This window comes from Coturnix japonica, chromosome 15, assembly GCF_001577835.2.
Source record: "Coturnix japonica isolate 7356 chromosome 15, Coturnix japonica 2.1, whole genome shotgun sequence".
Taxonomy (NCBI): domain Eukaryota; kingdom Metazoa; phylum Chordata; class Aves; order Galliformes; family Phasianidae; genus Coturnix; species Coturnix japonica.
This window is the reverse complement of record NC_029530.1, coordinates 8,499,571-8,522,257: the sequence shown is the minus strand read 5'-3', so window position 1 is coordinate 8,522,257 and position 22,687 is coordinate 8,499,571. Positions and strand designations below refer to the sequence as shown.

The 22,687-nt window shown below is 38.9% G+C and overlaps 1 protein-coding gene across 12 annotated transcripts in view; it reads right to left on the bottom strand.

Annotated features, from left to right (window-relative positions):
• Window positions 1–22,687, bottom strand: part of CIT (citron rho-interacting serine/threonine kinase) — a 70,237-nt gene that overhangs the window by 34,084 nt on the left and 13,466 nt on the right. For 8 of the 12 annotated variants that reach the window (XM_015878246.2, XM_015878245.2, XM_015878249.2 and 5 more), the window contains exons 10-19: window positions 19,376–19,556; window positions 12,693–12,798; window positions 11,666–11,809; window positions 10,243–10,362; window positions 6,476–6,646; window positions 6,153–6,212; window positions 5,537–5,590; window positions 4,225–4,365; window positions 3,709–3,834; window positions 725–820 (exon numbers count right to left, since the gene is read on the bottom strand). In XM_015878246.2, the coding sequence (XP_015733732.1) occupies window positions 725–820; window positions 3,709–3,834; window positions 4,225–4,365; window positions 5,537–5,590; window positions 6,153–6,212; window positions 6,476–6,646; window positions 10,243–10,362; window positions 11,666–11,809; window positions 12,693–12,798; window positions 19,376–19,556 (1,199 nt within the window). The remainder of the gene's footprint in view (window positions 1–724; window positions 821–3,708; window positions 3,835–4,224; window positions 4,366–5,536; window positions 5,591–6,152; window positions 6,213–6,475; window positions 6,647–10,242; window positions 10,363–11,665; window positions 11,810–12,692; window positions 12,799–19,375; window positions 19,557–22,687) is intronic. The other 4 variants (XM_015878247.2, XM_015878253.2, XM_015878255.2 and 1 more) reach the window with 1 other exon arrangement.

Below are 22,687 nucleotides of genomic sequence, written 5' to 3'. Positions count from 1 at the left end.
TTCTCCCACAGAAATACCTTTTTTCCTCTACATCCTCTCACAATTAAGCTGAAACATAAAGTCCTAGGTAAACCTAATAGATAAAAACTGCTGAGAGCAGGTGATGTTCAGTACAGAGATCCTTACAAAATGCACTTACTGGCTGATGCATTGCAGGCTCTTTAGAAAAATCCTTAACCACAGCACATACTCCTATTTCCCAATTTGTTTTTCCTAGTTTTAGATGGTGTCTATAATTCTATTTCTAACTGTATGTTAAATTCTTATGCTACCCTGGAAAAGACAAAAACAAAGTGGGTGGTTTCTGTGGCTTCTTGGCAGAAGTTACAGCTCCAAGAAGATGGAAATTTAGAAACATTCTATGCTCTGAAATCAGAAAATCTTCAGTAGGAACTAAACTTTTTTTTCAGGATGAAAGATCCAAAACCATTTAGTAAGTATTATTTTGTCAGCAACGAACAAATTACAGTCAACAATTATGTAACTCCTACAGTTCTTACTTCAAATGTCACCTATTTTAACACAGCATTAAAAATGAGGTACAAGGACACACTGACTACAAGAAAAACTCACTCATATTTCACTAATCTCTCTGAGCATTTCAGAAGTTGTAACCAAGACAGCAGCTCATAGGACATAGCAATCAAAGCCCAAAGGAAACACTTTTTCCCTGAATCCCTTCTACCCACAAAAACTTGTGGGAAGATAAGAAGATTTTTTTTACTTTGAGTTTTTCCTCATAGAATTGTTCCTTCTGTTTCAGCTGCAACTCCAGATGTTGTGCTGAGATCTGAGCCTCTCGATGCTTTTCTTCCAGCTCCTAAAAGCAGCAGAGATTCATATTCAGACACAGATAGGTTGTGCACGTGTGTTACACAGACATTGAACATCCATTGTCATTTTTTAAGGCTCTACGCTGTATGACCACATCATAGAGGGAAAGAGGGGGGAAAAAAAACATTACAGTTTTAAACTTTAAATATTGCTGCTGACCCATCCACTATAGAGGCAACACACTGCTAAAGACAAAGATTTCTACTTTCACAACAGGAATCTGATTCCCAGTAACATATTCTCAGACAGGCCAAGCATGTTTTGTGAAAACTAGCAGTTAAAAACACTCATAGCTGCAGTGGCATGGCATCACTGGAAGTTCAATTTATTTTTAACAAGGTCTCTCACTTTGCTTTCTCCCAGAAGGTCTCAATAATGGGGCACTGCCGTTAGGCTTTTTATTCCATATTCACAGAGCAGGAATAGTATTTACTTTGCCACATTCATCAAGCGAATGTTGTCAGAATGACCGTTTATAAATTGTTTTGAAAACGAGAAGTACGGGATGCGATATATATGGTAGATGGTACCAGACTATTTTTAACCTCTTTACCTCACAGACGATAGTTGCAGCTATGCACAGCAAGACTGAGATAATTCTGCATCTCAGAGGTTAGTTATTTTAGTAAGAGGAACAGTCTGCCGTGTGAATCTATTATTGGGGATATATCTATAAACACCTTTCAAATAGTACACCTCCCAAGAGCTGAGCTTAGAACTTTATGTTCCTTCACTGTCATATTTGCCATCCTAACAATTTCTTTAGTACATCAGGCAGATCCAGGTCTGTCATTCACTACTGCTGGGTTGGCTGCTGCACAGACAAGTTCAGGTTTTGGGATGCATGTAGGACTTCTGCCTGCCTTCACTACTGCACAGCACTGGAAAATTCCCTTTTCGTCTTCTTTTCTCCCCCTCATTTTGAAAACCACACAGATTTCTTTGCTCCAGTAATTGCAGTAGACCTCTTTTTCCAGAAGAGGAAATCAAAAAGGAGGTTCACCAAAAGTAGGTCAGCTACAGTGCCAAGTACCCGAAACTTCTGCAAGAAATGGAGATTGCTGCTTTTTTGCAATTGAAATATATCTCCCAGCAACAAGAGGGACAATTCACCTCCTTCAGAAGCCCACACATTTCAGGTCCTGGCAGAGAATCAGACCACCAGATCAGCAACAGTTTCAAAGCTACCAGCATTAGACTGCTTACATCTGAGTAGGAGCTTCACCAACTTATGACAGGCATTTAATAGCCTGTTTGCACTTAAAAGGTAATCTTTTTTACCATTCCAGTTCTCACCTACTATTTTTTATGTAGCTCTAACTTTCAATTGCTATTAGCATCATAGCAACAAACCACACTTTCAAGTACTAATAAGTATCTTCTCTAGCTTGTTTCTTACTTCTTATTTAATTCTATGCAGGCAGATCCAGGAGGACTTCTTAGGTACTAGATGAATACTGCACAAACCCAAACAAACCCAATCCAGTTTATTCAAGTGTCTACTTTATTCTATGCAATTCTGTATCATCAGCACCTCTGCTATCCTTTTGTCCTTTCTATACCAGGAAAAGTCAAAAGTGTTTGAAGAGATCAACTAGAGGGAAGTAAGAGGGCAAAAGGAGAGGAAAAAGAAAACAAGAACTCACACCCTATAGCTCCCAGATCAGCTGTGACTACCATCTGCAAGGGACTAGGAATGAAACTATAGGATTAATTCTTTAATGCCTGCTTGACACGGTTGTTTTTTGTTTTATAAAATAACTGCATCTCTCCAATGTTCTGTCAGAACTCCATGGAAACTATCTTTGAGAAATGCTAAACATATCCCGTGGAGTAAAACAATTAGCAGATATTTCTGCATTCCCTTCCAGATTTTCCTCCACAGAGAACATAATCAAAACCAATGAACAATCTCCAAATATACACAAGAGGCTTATGCAACAACAATTCAAAGTTTTACACCCTTTCTAAATATAAAGTTGGCTCTGTGCCCAGCAAAGCCATAGTCTCCCACTTACCATGCATTCATGATATCAAAACAATCTGAAAGAAAGAACACCACCAAAGATCTGGTTCTACCTTTTCATGAGAGCTTTCAGACATTCTGATGCTGAAGTCTATCTATGCAGCTGCCACCCAGAACAAATATGGGTCATATTTGTCCAAATAGGGCTATGTGTTTCCATTTGGCCTTCTTCAAGTATGTCTACTAATAAAAATAATACCTTTTCATTCTTATCATATTTGCTACAGGGAAAGAGCACTCATTAGAAATGCTAATTATTTTAATTACTCCGAGATTATGGTTCTTGTCCCAGGGAAGTATTAGAAATATCTTCTGTTTGGTTCCCTGTAGACTGAAGTACCAACTCAATATGAAGTCTTAATATGTTTAACAATGAGAGAAACAAGAAATTGCCAACAGAGATATGTGGGTGCAAATGGATTCCCAACAAATATTACCTTTGGAGAAGAACATTTTAGATGACTAATTCCTCACTGCTACAAGGAGTAAGCATTTCAAGTGGACCTGACCTCTAAATTCCTTTGCAATTTAGTTTAAAATCTAGATATCAAGGTTTTTACTATTGCAGTATCCTGGACTGAGTTCAGTGTGTTCCTACCAAGACAACCAGAAGTTTAAAGCAGTCTTAAGTTTACAGGTATAGTCATAAGGTTTAGGGTATAGTTTGTAACCAAAAGGTGCAAATAGAATTTGAGAACTCAAGCTTTTCCAGTATGAATGGTACACAAAATGAATCCCTTTATTCAACAATTTCCTCCTTATTCAATGCAATTCTATGTCTTCTGTTCCTTTCCTACTCCTTTCTTACAAACTCTTACCCTTTATCTTTCATTTTCACCTCTGCTCACCAGAATTTTTTCTGCCATCTGTTGAATTTGTTGAGATTTAGTCTGAATATCTTCCTTTAGGCGGTTTTCTCTTCGTTCCACAGTCTCTAATCTCTTCACTTGATTCTCCAGAGAGTGGCGCCGCTCCTGCAATTAGGAAATGCTACTTAGGCTAACCAACACTGCACAACCACAAAACAATGGGTAGATTTTGGAAGAAGTGAACTGAAGTTGAATGTATAGTTGCCTTTTATATTTGAAATCCTCATCATGTCTCAAATCCCTTGTCCTAGTCACAAGTCTTTACTGCTCCTCACTGAAAATAACATCAGATTTCCTGTAAGCTTTCTTCTAACACATAAATTATATTAATTAATATACATAATCGAATAAAATAGATTAATTAATGTCTAATATTACTTTCCCACGAAGACTTACTACAGAAATACAAGCCATACAGAGTCATCCAGAGGAGGGCTCATGAACTGAGACACATCCCAATAACTAACTTACACTGGGCAGACCTTCTTCACTTACCTCTGCTTCAAGCAATTTCTTCTTCATGCTTTCATTAGAATCTTCCCGATTTTGAAGTTTCTCTAACTCCTTCTCAGCTCTCTCCTTAGCTTGACGGATATTCTGAAGCAGTTCAGTTGCCTCTGAGCTAGCCTTCACAGCCTAAGAAAAGTATTGTAAGAAAAACATATATATAAGAATTCTTGCGTGTCAAAGCTCATAATACAACAGTAGTCAACACTCTGAATAAAACTCATACAGAGCTTTCACTTAGCAGTCTAAAAAGTAAGATGTACAAATGTAGTCAGGAACTGAAATTTTAACTTCTGTTACCTAATCCTTTTTTTTTTTTTCCCCTCATACAAATACACACAAAAAAAAGAACTGAAAATTCTGGAGCTCTACATATTTGTCCTGTTGTATGTCAAGTTTCTAGTTGTCTTTATATACTTGGTAGTTCATCCCAAAGTTGAGTTCAAGTTTTTGGAAAGGGCTGACAGGATACTCTTGCTAAAACACTAGGAGAATGACCTGTTGGCCTAAGGATAATTCCTCTGAATTACTGAAAAGAAAAAGCAGGGTGAAGTGTGACTTTTTTTGAACTCTTGTAAGTAACCTTTCTAAATAGTTTTGGCTTTCTATCCATATTCCAGACCACTAGCCCTCAAAAAAAGCCATTTCTGAGCAAGTGTCAAGTTGAAAAGCTCTCTCAGTTGATTACCATAATGATTCTTTCTTCTCTGGTTAAAAGACACCTCCCAGAAGTCCATCATCTAGAATAAAAGTTCTCATGCTGTTCTTAGAGTGCCTGATTGACCACACCACAGACATTAGATACTTACTGTAGCTTACATTGCTAAGGTATTTTATTTCCATTGTGAAGCCTTAGCATTCAATTTTTTTTACTGTGAATAACTGAACTGGAAAGTGATTTTGTAATTAAGACAGAGTATACTGGGAGACTAAGCCAAATTCAACATACATTTTATTAGGGAGTAGAAAAAATCTGAAACTCGTGGCTTCAGAAACAAGAGATCAGTGCACTGCATACAGCATACCCAAACTGGCCTTTCCAATCAGAATTTCTCTACACTACTCCAGTTCTGACTCAGCTCTATTTGTAAAAATAAACACTGTTGACATGTCTCAAGAGCCCAAAGCATAGTGAAAACAACGAGGATTTCAGATATCAGCTTCCACCCCCTTTTCCTTATCATCCCCCATGCTATGACTAACTCTATTTCTGAGGATAAAACAAAGTGCATTCCTCCTCTGCATTAAGTTTTCACTGGAAAATCTTGTGGAAAATTCACTTTCACGACCCAGACATTACCTTTGTCAGCTTTTCCTGCAGCTCCTGGATTTTGGCTTGCTGCTCTGTATTGATCTACAGTTAAACAGAAAGATGGGGAGGGATGAAAAAAGGGTGGGAAAACCAAAACCAAGAGATGGCTCTCTACTTATGATACCATGTTTATTTTAATTCACTTCCTAATAATCTTTGTTCTTCACAAAATGCCCCAGGGCAAATCCAGTCCCATTTTACTCACTTCTGATTGATTTCATATTTGGTCACCAAGTAGATTGATCAGTGTGACAGAGCAATACTCAGAATTACTTTTATTTTTCATTTGCTATTCTTTACTCATTAACAAAACCTTCATGTATCAATAACCTAATTCCCAATTCAGATAAATGGCTGTCTCTGCCTAGCTTCAGAGCACAAACAATTAAGAACAAGATGCCAGAGTACAGCTTCGTATCAAATGAAAAAGTAAAGTGATTCACACCATGAAAACAAAAGGGGGGTGGGAGAAGGTGGTAGGGTGGTGAGGAGAGGGGGAGGATGTGCATCTCTGCGTGCCATTGAGTAACCAAAGACGCTCTTAGTTTTTGTGTATAATATGAAAGACCCAGGAAGCAAATCCCACTACATTAAAGTAACATACCTTCTCTAATTTGCAATACAATTCTCCTGCTTCACTTTTTCCCTGATCTTTAACCTGTAACTTAAATATAAAATATATAAAAGTCTCAGGAAGAGTTTCAGTACACTGTCTTTCTACCCCATCAACACTCTGTGTAATTTAAACACAAGCAGTTACACAAAACATACATAACATTGTTTGAAAAGTACAACAGAAAGGTCTTTTGTATTAATTGTACAATGCTACACTAATCTCTAGAGAACTTGCATACAACTTTTGTTTATCTAAAACAGCACTAGAAATACAAACAATTAACTCCCCTCTCCCACGAAGCCTTAAACTACCTTTTGCAATTTGTTGTGACATTCAGTAGCTTTACGTTTAAATTCTTCAGCGGCCATTCGAGACTCTCTCAACTCCGATTCATAAAGATCACTACGCCTGCGAGCTGAAATAAGATCTTCTTCCAATTGATTCATCATCAACCTCATTTCTTCCACTTGAGCTTGATACTCCTGTAGTTGTGGTAAAAGGGCAGGAAAATACGTTACGGTTTATAGGCAATAGAGGAAATATGTGGAGCAGCAGAGCCCAGAACACCAACTGCAGGCAGGAGGTGTGCTTAAAAACATGTAGAACAAAAGTGAAGTATTAAATAAGACAGTGACATCTAAATAAAATGAAAACATCCATGGTGTTTCTTCCTGTTTGAATCTTTCCATTTTCAAGCCAAAACCTCCGAAAAGATAAATCACCGCATTTTGAGAGTAGCTTTATTGAAGAAAAACACAAACACACACCTATCTATCAATAGATTAAAATATCTACAGATAGATATATCTACATACAAGCAATTAAAGTTACTTACATTTCTGATCTCTGAAACAGAAATGTGCCTTTGAGATGATGTCTCTACTAAATGCACAGATACTCCTTCAAGATATATTTTCTTAGGCTGATTACATGATAATTACCCCAGATCTGCACAGTTTGGATAAAAGAAAGGAGAAGCAGAGGGATAGTGTAATATTGTGGCTCCTGGCCATCCCTTACTTTCTCTCAACAAAGTCAAAGAGGAACGTATTTCTGTACGGGATACAACCTAAGTCAAATACTGATTTAGAAGAAATTTCAACCCTATCCCCAACCCTAAAAAAAAAAACACAAAAAAACCCACACACATTTCCCATAAAAAATATTTGTCTATATAGCCAAAAATAATGATTCTCCATGCAGAATATTGCAATAAAGAAAGAACTTTCTTCAGGTAAGAAAGGTGTGTGGAAAACAAGAACATTTGAATTGACTATCCCATCTGAGACTGGGTACTCATACACTAGCTCATGAAATTGCTTCAGATTTCTTCACTGGAAAAACATGAGTTCTGTTTATTTAGCATTTACTGAGTCCTGTAAGTATACATTTTTATAAAAGTAAACAACAAAAAAGAAGTATTTATTATGAAGCTAAGAACAAATACAAAAAGAAAGCACATCAGGAGCTGCGCTAAAGATTTGAAAGACTGACAGTGGGGGAGTCCATTTTTCTTTGCATTTTAGTATGTTAAGACTCCTGACTACCCCCATATTCAAAAGACTAATGATCTCATGACAAACTCAGGTTTGTCATCACTCCTTCCAGACTGCCAGCTGTCCTCAGACAAGTGACTGAACACAACCCTCATGTCAGCCTGTAATTTGCTGCAACGCAAAGACCTCATGCTGCTGTTTAAAGAAGCTGAGACTTTACCAGATAGCTTTGCTACCCATTACAGCGAGTATGGCAGAATGGCTCTTTGGGTTGCAATCCCCAAAGTGACTCTCCAGTTCACAAGGCAAACAGGGACTCTCACTCCCCCAGTCACTCACTTTCTATGGATGATTCTATTTTCTTGCTAAAAGAAAGCAGAGCCTTTTGATAATATGTGAACAAAAATACATTGGCTCAAGTATTTGTTTCATAGAAATACATTGACGAATGAAAAAGGGAGAGTCATTTGAAGAAATGTGGTCTGTCAAGAAATCATAACTCATGTAGAATCTTCCTACTAGAGTCAACTTGATCATAGAATTACAGGTATGGCTACCATTGTCAATATGAAAATTAGTGTTTGAGAAGGGAGGAAAAAGGGGAAGGAAAAGAGAAGAAAGGAGATAATTAGTAATATTTCAGTTGTTCTCAGGGTCAAGTAAATAAAAACAAAAAACATCACTTATGAAGACACCAAACAACATGTCTTGAATATACACTGGTCACAGTTTAAAAATTATCACAATATATTAAGCACATATGAATGGACAGGCAAAGCTTAGGGCATATACCTGAAGCAAACTAGGTCAGGGTAGTTACATATAAATGAGTAGACCTTTCTAAACATATGAAGAATCTGATGCGCTACAAATTGATTCATTCATTTAGGCTTTTACCAAGTAATGACCAAGTAATGGATCTCTAGCGGAGAAGAAAGGTGCAGTGAGGCTCTAAACCATCCTTTCAAACTCCCAAGTGCTCGCGCAAAAGTTGCTCACTCAAATTACATTAATGGATTTCATGGATGCCTGGACTCAATTAACGTTGAGTTCAAACAAATACTTTCAAAAAATAACACACACCAAAAACCAAAAAACCCAACAACCAAAAAAACTTCAACACTCTTCAAGCACCCCGAGAAAGCTGAACCTTCTGTCTTGCCCTGCAAACACCAAACGCTTAATTACTGTTCTTGAAGATTCCAGTATGCTGTTGATTCTACTGGCTCTCTCTCAAGTTTGGGGTTTCCAACAGCAAAGCTCGAAAAGGACTCTCCCATTTCACCTCCCAGTTCCCACTGACTTAGAAATCATGATCCACGTCTTTACTGGCTAAGTTCCACCTGCTGCTATGAGTAAGCAAAAACATCTCTGCATATTTTGCAGCATTCTTGCACACAGGTCCCCAAGACCCCCACAGATATGGAAGTCTACAGCATATTACAGATCCATTTGCTGACCTAAACAGCTTTTTCACTGTGAATCTTCACAGGACAAGTTAAAAGATTCTGAGATGAAATATTTGATTGAAAAGATACTTGCATTATTTTCCCTCTATTAAATGAGTCTGTACTGCTCAAGAATCTACTGATATTTATCTTTATAAAAAATGTTCCACATTTCAATATTTAAAGCAAGCTTGCTAATGAAGCATCAGAACACAGAGTAACGAGCTTTAGATCCCTTGTATTACATAAAAGAACCGTCCAGAAAAATGCTGTAGAAGTCTTTGGAGGCCTGCTACATCTAGAGGGTTGGTTTTGCATTTCATAACTTTTTACATAAGTGCTGCTTATATCTGGAGAATTATTACCAAGGTTTCTGGGCTTCCTTGCCTCAAACACTGTAAAATTAGGTTACTAATGTGCTTTGAAGATGAAAATTATCAGATAGTTGAAAGAATTGTTTGAACTCCATAACAAATTTCAATTTCTTTAATACAAAGCGTAGCTATTGATTCACAAAACTGAATGGGGCTCTTTCTTATAGAATATTTTTAATCCTAGAAGCATTCACATTTGTTACCATATTTTTTTTATTTAATTTAGACATTTTCCTTATGAACAACAATATGGATTAACAAATGTTTATCCTGGTGGGGAAAAAAATCGCGAACACTTTGGCAAATGGATGAAGTTAGGAAAAGTCCAGTTAGGGACCATCGGCTATTTCCAAAAACAGATGAGCATTTCAAACGGCCAAATAAGAAAAAAAATAATTAATTTGAAAACTTTAAGGCTGGTTCAGTTCCTTCCAAGGTTAAGATTCACAAACAAAAGAAATATTTATAACTCAAACATTTAAGATGGACAGCTCATTTCTAATGCAGCGTATTACTAACGCATTTCAACTTTCTCCTAAGCTGGTTTTACAAAGTACCTTCAGGATCAGGAAAATAAAACCTGGAAGTTTGGAGTTTGTGCTTAGTTATATCACTTCTCATTTGGTTTTAAAAGCCACGTGGAAACACACAGACTGGAAGTTATCACAAACAGAAAAGGAAGCCTGGCAACAGTGCTAGAATATGCCAAAGAATGCATGTGTGTAGGTAGCCACTCTGCTACCCACAGAAGCAAGTATACCTGTTCTTTGATCTCTTGCAGTTTCCGGCTTTGCTCTCTGATATCATGAAGTAGCTGTAGTGCCTTATCATCTTCCTGAGACACCTCCATCCGTGCCTGCTCCAGGCTTCGCTTTAAGCTCTGCAGAAAGTGAAACGTTCAAAATACAGTCTTTGTTTTTTCAGACGGTTGTATAATAAAGATCTTTAACTATGCAAATTCCTCCTTGTCTGTAGCGAAGCATCAGAAGAAAACCAAGGCACCAATGGAGGAACCATTAAAATAAAAAAATCACAACTAGGTTCTTTTGTCTGGATACAATCAGCCCATTTTACAAATCACATTTACTACACTGAAATCATAGTTCAAATCCCCACTTCCTCACATCAGCCTTGGAGACAAAAAACAGAGGTCACAGAAGGCATCTATTATTGACAGCATTTATCCATTTTTTATCTAGTACCATTAATTCATAACCTAGATACAATCCTTCACATTACTAACAATCTCATTCACTTTTTCTTGTTGCTCTTAAGCGAATTAAATCCTTTAATCACCGTTAAACTTTTCCAAAGGACAGAACTGCTCCAGGGTCTCAACACGTATTTTACCTGCAAATGTCAACAGACCAGCAGCCCTCCTACCAACTGTGTAGGAATCTTCACCAGCAAGAGGCAAACGCTATTTATTTTATTTACCCCCTAGAAATTAGTATAGGAAAAGTCAATCTGTTTTAAGACATGTTTTCCAGCAAACAAACCTATCAGAAATACTCCTCAATTCCCTAAAACAGTTCATAATCTGGATTGTTTTCCTTGCCAGGAGAGAAGAAACAGACTAATAACTTCTACTTAACACAAAGACTATTAACCAGAATGAAAATACCTTCTCTGAAATCTTGCCAGAGCAACTGGGCAGACATTCCTACTCTCATGAAAAGCGCCAAATGACCTTTGAAGACGTGGTTTTAAGGCCTTGTTTTTATATTCTGTCTGAAAACCAGCAGCTGTCCTAGCATCATCCCTGACATTTCGCTGGGGAACTTGATCTGCCTGAACTCCGTGTACCAAAGATTCAAGCAACAACGCCATTGTTTCCTAATCATCTTATTTGTCCTTGAAGACCTCTGATTAGACCCTCATCCTCTTCTGAATGAGAAACCAAACTCAAGTACATTCTAGCACAGCTAGCAGGACAAATATATATGTATCAGAAAGACCAGAAAAAGTAGTTATTTCTACATATTTTTAGTACATGAACACAGAACAAAGTTTGAAGAGAATTATCAAAGAAGCCTCTGCAAACAATTCAGCACTCCATTTTCAACAGAGAGACTCGCACATATTATCTTCTCTCCATCAAGTACAATACTGAAACAACAATGGAAGAGAAGACCACCAGATTTCAGGCCTTCAGAGGGGAAAGGACTGGGATATGGGCTCACACTGCATTCTGTGATATAGGTGGCCAGGTCCTGCTCCAGGAGGGATCGCTGGGTCTCAGAGGCTTTCAGTTCCACCTCCTTTTGGCTAAGTACAGCCTCCACCTCTGACACTCTCCGGTGCAACCGCGTCATTTCCTGCTCCATCTGCAATAAATATCAAAAGGTTATAAAGGGGGGGGGGGCTTCAAAAGCTTTGTTAACTGCTACTTTCAGAGCTCTGTTTCAGAAGAATTTGCCTCCACGAGACTTCTACGCTATATTGCTCCAAAAGGTGTTTAAATTCCGATACCATTGTCTCTGCTCCAGGAATGCACAGTTCTTCTTAAGGACAAGTAGTAAGTCTAAGTCACCCCATTCATTCAAGCTGATTGTTCATATTCAGTCATTCTTCGAACACCAGTTAGCAAAGAAGCCACAATCATTTTTCACCTGACTTGCAGAGATGGTTCACTTTAACCTTATCCCAAATCCATGCTGGATCAGGAGACGGTTTCCCCCCATCTCCTTGTCAGGAACAAATGGTCAAATCCAGAACAGAGCAAGGAGAAAAGTAATTGAATTCTCATAAAAGTCTCAATCGAGCAGTGAGCTTTGAAAGACTCCACCAGGTTCCCTTTATTGGAGCACAGCAACTGTTACAAGATGTTCACCATAACCAGTGACACGACAGTAGTTATGTAAGCAGAAGCTGATGAGCTAGGAACAGAGAACCTCAGAACAGTGCTGCTGTAATTGTGCATATGACGAAGACAAGGCAAGGCCTGCAGGAAGAAGCAGTCGTCTATGTCACGCTGAGAAAAGCACTGTTTAAAATCCAGAGCCGCTTCTTGTTATGATAAAAGTATCTACAGCAACAGCATGGCCTAAATTCATCTCCCTTTGTATTGGACAGGAAGCCACCTCACTGAAGGAAAAGCACTTTGCCCACCACGAATCTGGATGATCAGCAGCATCTGACAGATCCCTGGACACACAGTGGTTGCAGATTCCTTGAGCAATGGAGACGGCCAACTGCATAAATAAATACCTTGTGACACTTGTCCTGGGCGTCTTGGAGTTCTTTGCTCTTGAGAAGAAGTTTCTTTTCCATGGAGCTGACCTTTGCTGGAGAATCCACGCTTGAAAGCACGGATCTAAAAGAGCAGAGCCAAACAGCACATGAATACAGACAAAAGGTACAGGAACCTGTGCTTACACAGCCTTGGTGAAATTGTTGGGCACTTACCACCGTTACAAGAAAAGAAAACACAGAAGAAGCAACCACAGGCTTACAGCTGTCATTTTAATTCAAACAAACCATTCAATTTGATGACACTATATCCACGCTAAATCATCCATATACTTCTGGTTAAAACGTTCGTATTTTCCATCAGTGAGTTATATTAGAGTGCAAAACAGTAATCCTGAGCAATGCTTTTGCATAACTCTTGTACAGCTTTGTAGGTGTGACCAAAACAAAACAAAAGTCAGTTCAACCAGTTGGAAACAACACACAGAGAATTGCTCTTCTTTGAACATTACCGTTAAACACAGTTTAAAACTATAATCAAAGCACAAGAGCCCTAAAAATATCAATGTCATAATTTGCACCATGAGAATTTCTTCTCTTAATTAACTTCTATGAAACAAAATTGAACTAATACGTTCTCAACATAACCCATATTATCCCTAGTGTTTTGCTTTTAAGTACTTTCCTCCCCCCCCCCCCCCCCAATTATGAGACACAATTTAACTGCACTATTCCAAACAATCTGACATCAGAAAACTGAGGAAAAAAACTGATACTTGATAGCCTAAAATCATTCTAGAAGAGAAAAGGAAGCCAATCAATGTTTGGGAACATATTTTCTGTGCTTTGCAGTCTCTATGTAATTTTCAATGAAAAGATTCAGTGCATGCATCAAAACATAATTTAAAAAAATGCTATACTCCCTTGCATAAAATGATTCAAACTCAATATTTAAGCAGTTAACAATGTAATCTGTGTTAACTGATAGATGAAAACACAGAAACACGATGAAGGTGCTAATAAAAGATCACACAGTCTGCCTGCATTGCTTTCTGCCTCTCCTGGCCACAGCTTGGTATGCAGCCAGTTATCCCTATGGAGAAAAATGCGCTTCGAGCAGCTCGCTGCATATAGCCATACACCCACACACAGCAGCAGTCTCTTCTTAACACCAAGGAAAGTTTGATTCCATCACCACCATTTTCTGAGGAAAAAGCTACTCCCAAATCCAAACATGTATGCAGGATAGTCACAAAAAAAAGCCCCACAGATCTTTATGAAAGCAGTGCAGCAAAACGTGTATGTCAAGATAGGGCTTCAAAACTACCCCCTTAGCAGTCACTAGGAAATATGGGTTGGATATTAGCAAGTAAGTACAGCAAAATGCACCAATTCTATCTTGCAAGGCCCATTATTATTCCTATCCCCCCCCCCAAAATCTAGTGTGGAAAACTCAGAAGACAAATTGTGCATATCAACAGTACAGATAGAGTCAGACTTAATGAAAAGCAAATGTAAAGTGAACGCTTTAGCCCTGGTGCAGCCAACACCATCCATCAGATTATTGTTTTTAAAAGAAATCAATTTATAAAGCATGTCTGTACTCCTACAGAGAAAAAAGCAGCCATCTGAGAAAGATGCGAATGAAATCCCTTAAGAGCTGGGTGTACAAACAAGGCTAAAAATGAGTAGTTGAGAAAAGCTGTCTAAAAATACAAATTAAAACTCACGTTATCTAAAAAAAGACACTGAGGAATGCTTTAAAATGTAAATCAAATAGATGTAAATAGCTGCAAACGTGCATTAAGTCTGGAAACCTTTTGATAATTAGCAGTTAATTTATAGGCCTGAGCTGAACTGGCTAAAGCAAATTTTGTTTCACCACCAGCCACCACCTTTTGATTTTTATTCTTTTCAGACTCGAGATATTACCTAACACAACTCTACTGAGTTCAGCCCACGAAGCAACAGGGCAGATTCAGGCAAGATCCAGAGCTCAGCAAGGACACATTTTTCAGTCAGGAGTGACTGAGTGGGACAGAACAAGGGAGACTCTCATTGACAGAAGTTTGAATTTCATTCGGTAACTCTAGAGGGAGCTGCTCCTCAGTGCTGGTGTCAGTTTAGTAAGGAAAGAGATGGATACAGACTAGAACTACTCTATTTCTATTTCTCATCCCTGTCCAAATGGAGTAAAAATATCCCTTAAAATACCTGTCCTAGTGACATGATGATTTTCCTGCCATGGAAACAAGTGCATCTGATCCCCAGATGAAGCTGGTTTCAGCCAGCACTGTACACATGGCTTTTAAGAGGTATCCTCTCCCAAGAATGCTTTCCTTTGTATAATCTATTTGGAACAACTTCACGAACATCCACATAATCTTAAAAGTATCAGAATGACAAAAGGTAACCAGCATACATCAAAAAGAAACTTGCAACTGAAAATGGCAAAAAAAACCCAAAACCCCTCAAATTCTGTAGTACTTAGTGCTGATTACTTTCAAAGGAAGCACAACCCACACGTCTAAAAAAATAAAGCAAGTTAACTTACAGCAGATCACCTAGTGATTTCACAGCTACATCAGCAACTGCTTCAACCAGCAGAACCATCAGAAATTGTGCTAGTTGTATAAAAGCTCCTTCACTCTTAACGTGGCTGAGAAGAAAAAAGAATCAGTATGGGATAAACTATAGGACCATTCTGCAGCACGGAACTCGTATTTCAACCTCTCTTGTACACCATAATTCTTCCTTCCCTTTGTCCTTTAACGCCACTCTCACCTGTGCTTCTTCCTTCTCGTAACAACTGACACCATCTGTCCTAATGCTGCCCCCAACACAGCATGCCTGTAACTCATCCCCCGTCCCTCATGCTCTATTCTTTTTGGCATTACACTCATCTGTACCTTCCGCCCCCTCGTAAATGCTTGCTCAGGCCTAAAAAAAACAACCAAAAACAAACAGTGATACCATCAATCTGTGAATAGAGCTAGCTGAAGCAAGGCATATTTTTGGTATGTTCATCCTCTGTTTCCTCTTTAATCTATCTTTGGTGAAAGAGCTCTCCAGAACCCTACAAACTGTTGGGCAAAACCAATGTTCTTTTCTCTTGGAGGAAGGGCTCCATTTTAACTCTCAGTATTTGGTAATGGTAACCACCAATCAGCATCTCATTTTAAGTTAAAAACAATTTAAAATCCTGAAAAATACCACTTATGACTACAGAAAGGAACTGTAGATTGTCTAGAATAGCCTTACAGTCCCCTTAAAAGAATTACTAGGATTACACTTATTCTATTCTGAAAGATGGTTTAAAGAAAAGAAGCCCTTATTCAACCACTGAGATTGAGTTAGCCCCACTTCCAGCCCTGCATGTGAATACCTCTGGGTTCTGATTTAGCAATTATTCTGCATTAACCTAATTTTTGTATCATAAAGTACCAGGCCCCTTCAGCTCTTTACTCCAAATGAAGAGAGAATAGAGTCAGGCAAAAATTAACATCATAAACTATTTGCTTTACCGGGCTTTTTCACTGCATATTTGGTTAGCCCTGAATCTATCGTATGTTTAATCTTATGCCTTAAGGCTTCTACTAGTCACCTGCAGGGGACAAGAGTAATTTTCTTTCACTGCTTGATGAGTTATTCTAGCATCTAAGGGTTTTTTCTCACTTGTTCTGAGCACTGAAGATAAGCCATGCTTAGGGACAGGAAGTAAGATGGGACTGGCTTTGAATGGAATTGAACTCTCAGCTGCCTGTTCTCACAGCCTCGTGCTTGTGGCTAAACCAGCAGCCAGACATGCTGTCAAATGAGTATTTTTTCTCCAGATCAAGAATCCAGAGGTCACAATGGGAGTAGTTAGTTGGTCTTTCTCTGCAGTCTGCCCCAGCTTCCTAAGGTCATACAGGAGACTTACTTAATAAACACCCTTCTAGTACAGGAACTTATGACATACGCAATGCCCTTGATTTCTCCTGATCGCTTCTTACACCACATTACCTGCCATGCCTTTTGCAATTCTGTTTGATCTCACATTCTTCCCAAAACTCATAGTATGGGGCAACGTAAACAATATTTTAATTCAACAGACCACTCTGAACTACACCCTGAGCAGGTAATTTCTGGCAACAGGTTTAAGTGACTTGTGTGAACCCTTCAGACCCTGAGTGGTTAGGAGAAAGAAGAGAATGGGAAAAGAAAACTTCTTATCCTTCTTCCATCCAATATTTTTGTTAAAAAAAAAAAAAACAAAACAACTTTTCTTTCCTTAAAATTAATTGAAATTCCCAAGTCATGTTGGATGGCCTCTCACCATCCAACAGACTGGGTACAGACTCTAACCCTAAACTTCATGGCTTGACAGACCTCAAAGTATAAGCAAGGAAAGTTTCAAGGTCCTTTTTAATGGCACTCTGCAGTTGCCTGGCCTGACTGCAAGCAGCACTGGAGGCACTGGCTATCATGCTGCAGACACAGGAAAACAGATCTAAATTGCTTAGCAACAATAAGGGATGGACTTCCCCAAGAAAGGTTTTAAGAAGAAAAACTCCACACTGGTAAACTTGATGACTATGGACTTTCAAGGGAAAGCAATCCAAGATTCACAACAGATAAGCCCGCACTTTATTTACTGCTCTGTTTCCCCTCTAGATATTGATATTCATAGTAGAATGGACAGAAACAGTACTTTATTTCCTCAGTAAAGTACATTCTGTGCAATATTCGATAGGAAAGAAGTTTACATCCCAGTGTTGCAGTGATATTGAGAATAAAGTAACCTCCACATTATTTAAATGCAGACATTAAGCCTCCATTCTCTTTGCTATATTTAAATTGCCTACATAGAACAAAATGCAAGTATTAATTTACTCCTCAAAATACCAGAGTGCATCTGTCAAGACTGTTTAAAAAACAACAAAAAGAAAAGAAACCACCAGGATCTGCTTACATAGAAGTAATGTTGGTGAGAATTAGGTACGTGATGCCTTTCTACTCCAGATAAGGAAAGTCCAGGCCACAAGAAAAAATTCTACTTCAGTCAGAATTTCTCCAGAACACATTAACATCTGTATTCTTTTGCTGTAGCCCTTCTCATCTACTACCAAAATCCAAATGCTGCTTCAATATACATCTTCCCTACTAGGTCCCCTAAGAAAGTATATCAATGCTACATCTGCATTACTTTTAAGCCTCCAATGACCAGCACAGCTGTATCACTGTTCGTTAGACTTTACCTCAAGCTGCTGCCCATTTAGTCCTGGGCCCTCTGTTACGTATACATTTTTACCATTCGTGCCTACTGTTGAGCCTCTTTTGACTGTTATATGAATGGCCATCTAGCTGTGACGGATGGATGACAGATCCATTCAGGCAGAAAAGATAACAGTGAAAGTTATTTCACTTATAAATCAAGATTTGAGTCAAGGTTTTAGCCCCAGGTTTCTAGAGATGCAACTTTCCGTTATTCTGATCCTGCTGACAATATTAGATCATTTCAACTAAACCGTGGCTTCCTCATTACGTGCTCTCCTTTCCTTCCTCTTTTGTCATAAAAGCAAGTGCACTGAGGAAAGACGGTCAAAGCCTCCCTTTTTGTTACTGGCATAACCATCACATAACCTTGATTCACGGCGTGGGCAAGATCAAAGATGTCAACAGTGTCACCAGATCTGGTTGCACACTTTCCGCAGAGGAACTTTCATAATCAATATGACAGAAAAATGAAAACTTGATTAAGACAGATTGACAATTAAGTCCCTTCTGGGAACTAACTAGCAGCAACAAACGGTGGTTGACATGAAAACACAGCACAGCATTCAGTGCATTGAGTCAGTAACCCAGCTAAAGCCATGCCATTCCTGAGAGGCCTCCTGATACTGAGGTAAGGACTTTTCAACTTAACATTCTGCACTAGTACTTTTTCCAATAGCTCTACCATCAGGAATTAACCACCTAACGCACCAAATGGTTAACATCATACTACTTACGTTCTTTTACCTGACTCCATTCTCTCTGAAATCACATTTCCTTTCAACTGAAAAACCTTTTTTCTAGGTCTTCACCTTTCTCCACAAAGACATACCACGCATACTTCACCTGAACCTCCAGTCTCCTAGCACACAACACAGCAATGTCCAGCCTTCACGTTTAACTCAACCCAGCAGCACAGTCAGCTGCCATCAAGCTCCTTCCCTCATTCCCCAACCTAGCACTGCATATTCCCAGATCATTGCAGCTCCATTTCTGTGCATCACCAGTTCAGCCTAACACATCCCCAGCACTGTGGTGTTCACTCTCTAACCCATTAAAATGCCCTCCCTGCTTTTCCATCTCTGTACTGCTTAGCATTTTCCTTCTTCCCGTGGTCTGCAGTACCAGAAATGCAATCACCTACTGCTCCTTGGTTAACAGCAGTAACTAATTCAAAGTATCCGAAGTATGATTTTAATAACGACTGGTTTAGAATCAATCCTCTGATCGCCTTCCTTCTCTCTCACCCCCAAAATCACAGAACATTAGGACATACACAAGCCACAGCAGCAACAGATAAAACCAGAACCTGGCAGCTTCCCTAACACACAGTGCAGGCCAGTTAAAACAGCTTTTTCCCCCCCACACGTACACCATCCTCACTGAAACAAACCTTCATATTTTTTCCAGCGGTCATATCCCCCTAAGCAATAATTTGTACTTACTCTGATCTGAGGGTCCCCAATGCCTTGATGAATGAAAACCCTATAAAAGGCAAATCTTCACCCGAGAAACCTGCTGGGTTCAACTGCCGTGTAGAGGATAAAACCCCCGAATTCTTCTCTGGTTCATCAAAATTTGAGGTGTCATCATCAGACTTGAGAGTAGGAACGAAGGGGGGAGGAGCTGGTGAAAAAAGCAGGGATAAAAGACAAAATTCAGCTACAGTTCACTCTGCAACAGTCCCACTCATTCAGTGCTTGCAATGGCACTGCAGCTCCTGCTTTTAATCTTGCTAACACAAGCAGACTGAGCTGCTGCTCTCAAATCGTATTACAGCAACAAGAGATTAACCCTTCAGCCACCAACATGGCTACCACTCTGCAGGCAGAGCATCTCCCACACTGATTAAACGGAGTTCTAGGTCGGAGATTTTCCTTTTTTGTGTGTGTGGATTTTTTTTTTCCTCTCCAGACACACAATGAATCAAATCAAAGCACGAGGCTAATAAAATCATCATCATAATACAGCTAAAGGTAATTCAATTCCGATTCATCTAGAAAATGTTTCCAGCCTAGCCAGTTAGTGAAGGCACTACGTGAGAATGCAGCCTGATTCTCTGCTAGTTAGCTAAGGGATAATATATCTACCATTTAATACTACCAAAAATCTGCCCAGCATGAGCTTCTAATCAATAATTAATCAGTCTTTCTCCCGGAAGGTTTTAAGAAATTACAGCTACTGAAAGCCGGTCTTCAGGATGAGAAGAAACACCAGCAAGATTTTATTTATCCAGAAGAGCTTGCTAAAGATCTGGAACTCTTGTTGGGACACCACTGCAGTCTGGCTCTGATACAATCAGCTCTGAAGAGAGGTATATATAGCAGGCATTACAGTCTATTTTTTACTATAATTTCTAAATTGGTACCACTTTAGTTGCTAAGCAGTTGTTTAATTTCAGCTGATTTTTCTAATGTTTACTTCAGTTTAATTAACCAACAGAATAAAAAGACGAGTTATTCTCAATGATGTGCAGCACCCCAGCTACCTGCTGGCATGGCTACGTGTGCGAAGGGAATGAATGCAAAATCCTGCTGTGCAATTCCTACCTCACTAAAGCACATTTTCTACCTTTTTTTTTTTCCCCCCCTTCATCACTTGGATCCTCACTCACAGCAAATTTACTAATCTCTTTTTTGCTCTATGAAGGAGACAGCTCTTCAGTCCGTAACTAGAACACAGCCCATTGTCACAAGCTGATGGAAGTGTAGTGTGCTAAAACCGTTACCATGGAGCCAGTATAGATCTCCTGTAGCTGAGGGGCTGATGAGAATTGAAGAACCAGGAACAAACATTACAACCCCTGCAGTGCAGGCTCCCTGCTCCTCACTCTCTGCATGCTCAAGTTTAACCCTACCTGCCTGCATTCGTGACAGATGCTGATGCTTATCTGACTGACACAGGCAGAATGAGTCACGGCTGGAGCTTGCTAGCTCCCTCTAGGTTGCCAAGCCTCTCACAGCCTGCTTTTTAACTCTTAATTCTCTAGACAAACCCATGCTTAAGCGACCCACCAGAACAGCACTGATAGCCAAAAAACATCCCTGTAAAGCACCAAATCACAGCTGCACACGCATGCTTTGTTAGCGGCTCTCCAAGGAGCCATTCTGACACCGCTGCCAAGCAGGGACAAGGAAAGAAATCCCATGGAGCAGATTGAATGCTGCTCACGTACAGTAGTTCCAAGTACATTAGAATGAAATAAATGGGAAAACACACAAATTAAAATGGTTCAGTAATAAGCAATTTTACTTACTGCTTTCAGAACATTAATGTTTTCTGTTAATATTATGTATTTATTATGTTCTGCTATTTCACTGGTAATAATGTATATTTAGATCCGGTATAATACTGACATCTATACATTGTAAGCATAATTTTGGAACACATTGTTTATTAGGATCTGCACCGAAAAGAATCCCTTAATGTCCAGATAGTGCCAAGCTGTTCTTTATATGCTCTTAAAAGATTAAAGACAGGTAAGCAATAGAATGCTGTTCATAAGTATATCATCTTTAATGCAAAGATAACCCCAGAATTACCGTTAACTCATAGCAGAGGAAGATAATTACAGAAAATATTTTAGTTTAGCAGCTCTGCTTAAAGAACTTCGTGCATCCTCTTGAAGGAAGGGGTTGCTGTGAAGTTTTTTTTGTGTTGCCTTTGGAGACAGATAAAGTTGATGAGGCAAAGTAGCAGAGCAAACAGCAAACTATTCACTTCGCTTGGGGAAGTCTAGAATCTTTCTTAAAGAGGTAACAAAAATCAACATAGCTACCTTAACATAAAGTTATAACGCCCCTGTTATAGGTTCTTCAGAATCTGACAGCTAATTTCAGCTTATAAAGAGAGATCTAGTGCCTTACTTCTCACTGGATGGAAGCTGAGGAGCTCTAAAGAGTCATCTTTAGACATAACCATTAAAAAGAAAATCTTTCCTCTTAACAAGAATTTCTAGCTAAACTACTTGCATGGAGACAAATACAGTTTAAAAAATGCATATGATCAGCATGCATGTATATTGATAAAACAGGCTCAGAGGAGAATAAAGGATGCAAAGACGAAAAACCGAATGCAAGACAGACCTAATCTTTGGGGCTGGCAGGAAATGAATTTGAAAAGCAAAGTGTTTTACAGGATGGTTTCTTCTAACACTTAAAAGATGCAAACAAAGAAGTTGTGAAAGCTGTTTGAAAAATACTGGAAGTGCTCTTGCTCCCTATTTTATACTTAGTGAAAAAAATAAAGCATAAAATGTACATTAAGTCATCCTAAACCATCGCCAGTGACTGAACGTGAGATTCACAACTTTTTCAGTACACCGAAGGGAAAAAAAGTAACCACAAAAATACCACATACACAAATAGGAGCAAGAGGGAATATCTAGAGGGAAAGAAGAACTGTTGGATCCACTCTGTTTATTTGGTAGCTTCTTCATTGGCTGTTATTGCTAAGATTGAAAGGGCCTTTGCATGACATCTAAAATGCCCACAGAATCATCTACTTCAGAAGAAACTTGTAAAAACAAGCTAATGTAGATGAGCAATTTGGTTCTCAAATGAGGATCACGTGGTGACATAATCTCTAGCCAATCTCTAATAATAATAACAAGTTATTATTTCTTACTTAAAATCAAAGGACTCCTAATTATCGTACTTTTGGAGCAAGACGAAGATCAGTGAATGCAAATGCATAGATGTGCTTATCAGTTCCTTCTTTAAAAGGATCTTTCAGAGGAGGTCAAGATAAGCCTCCAA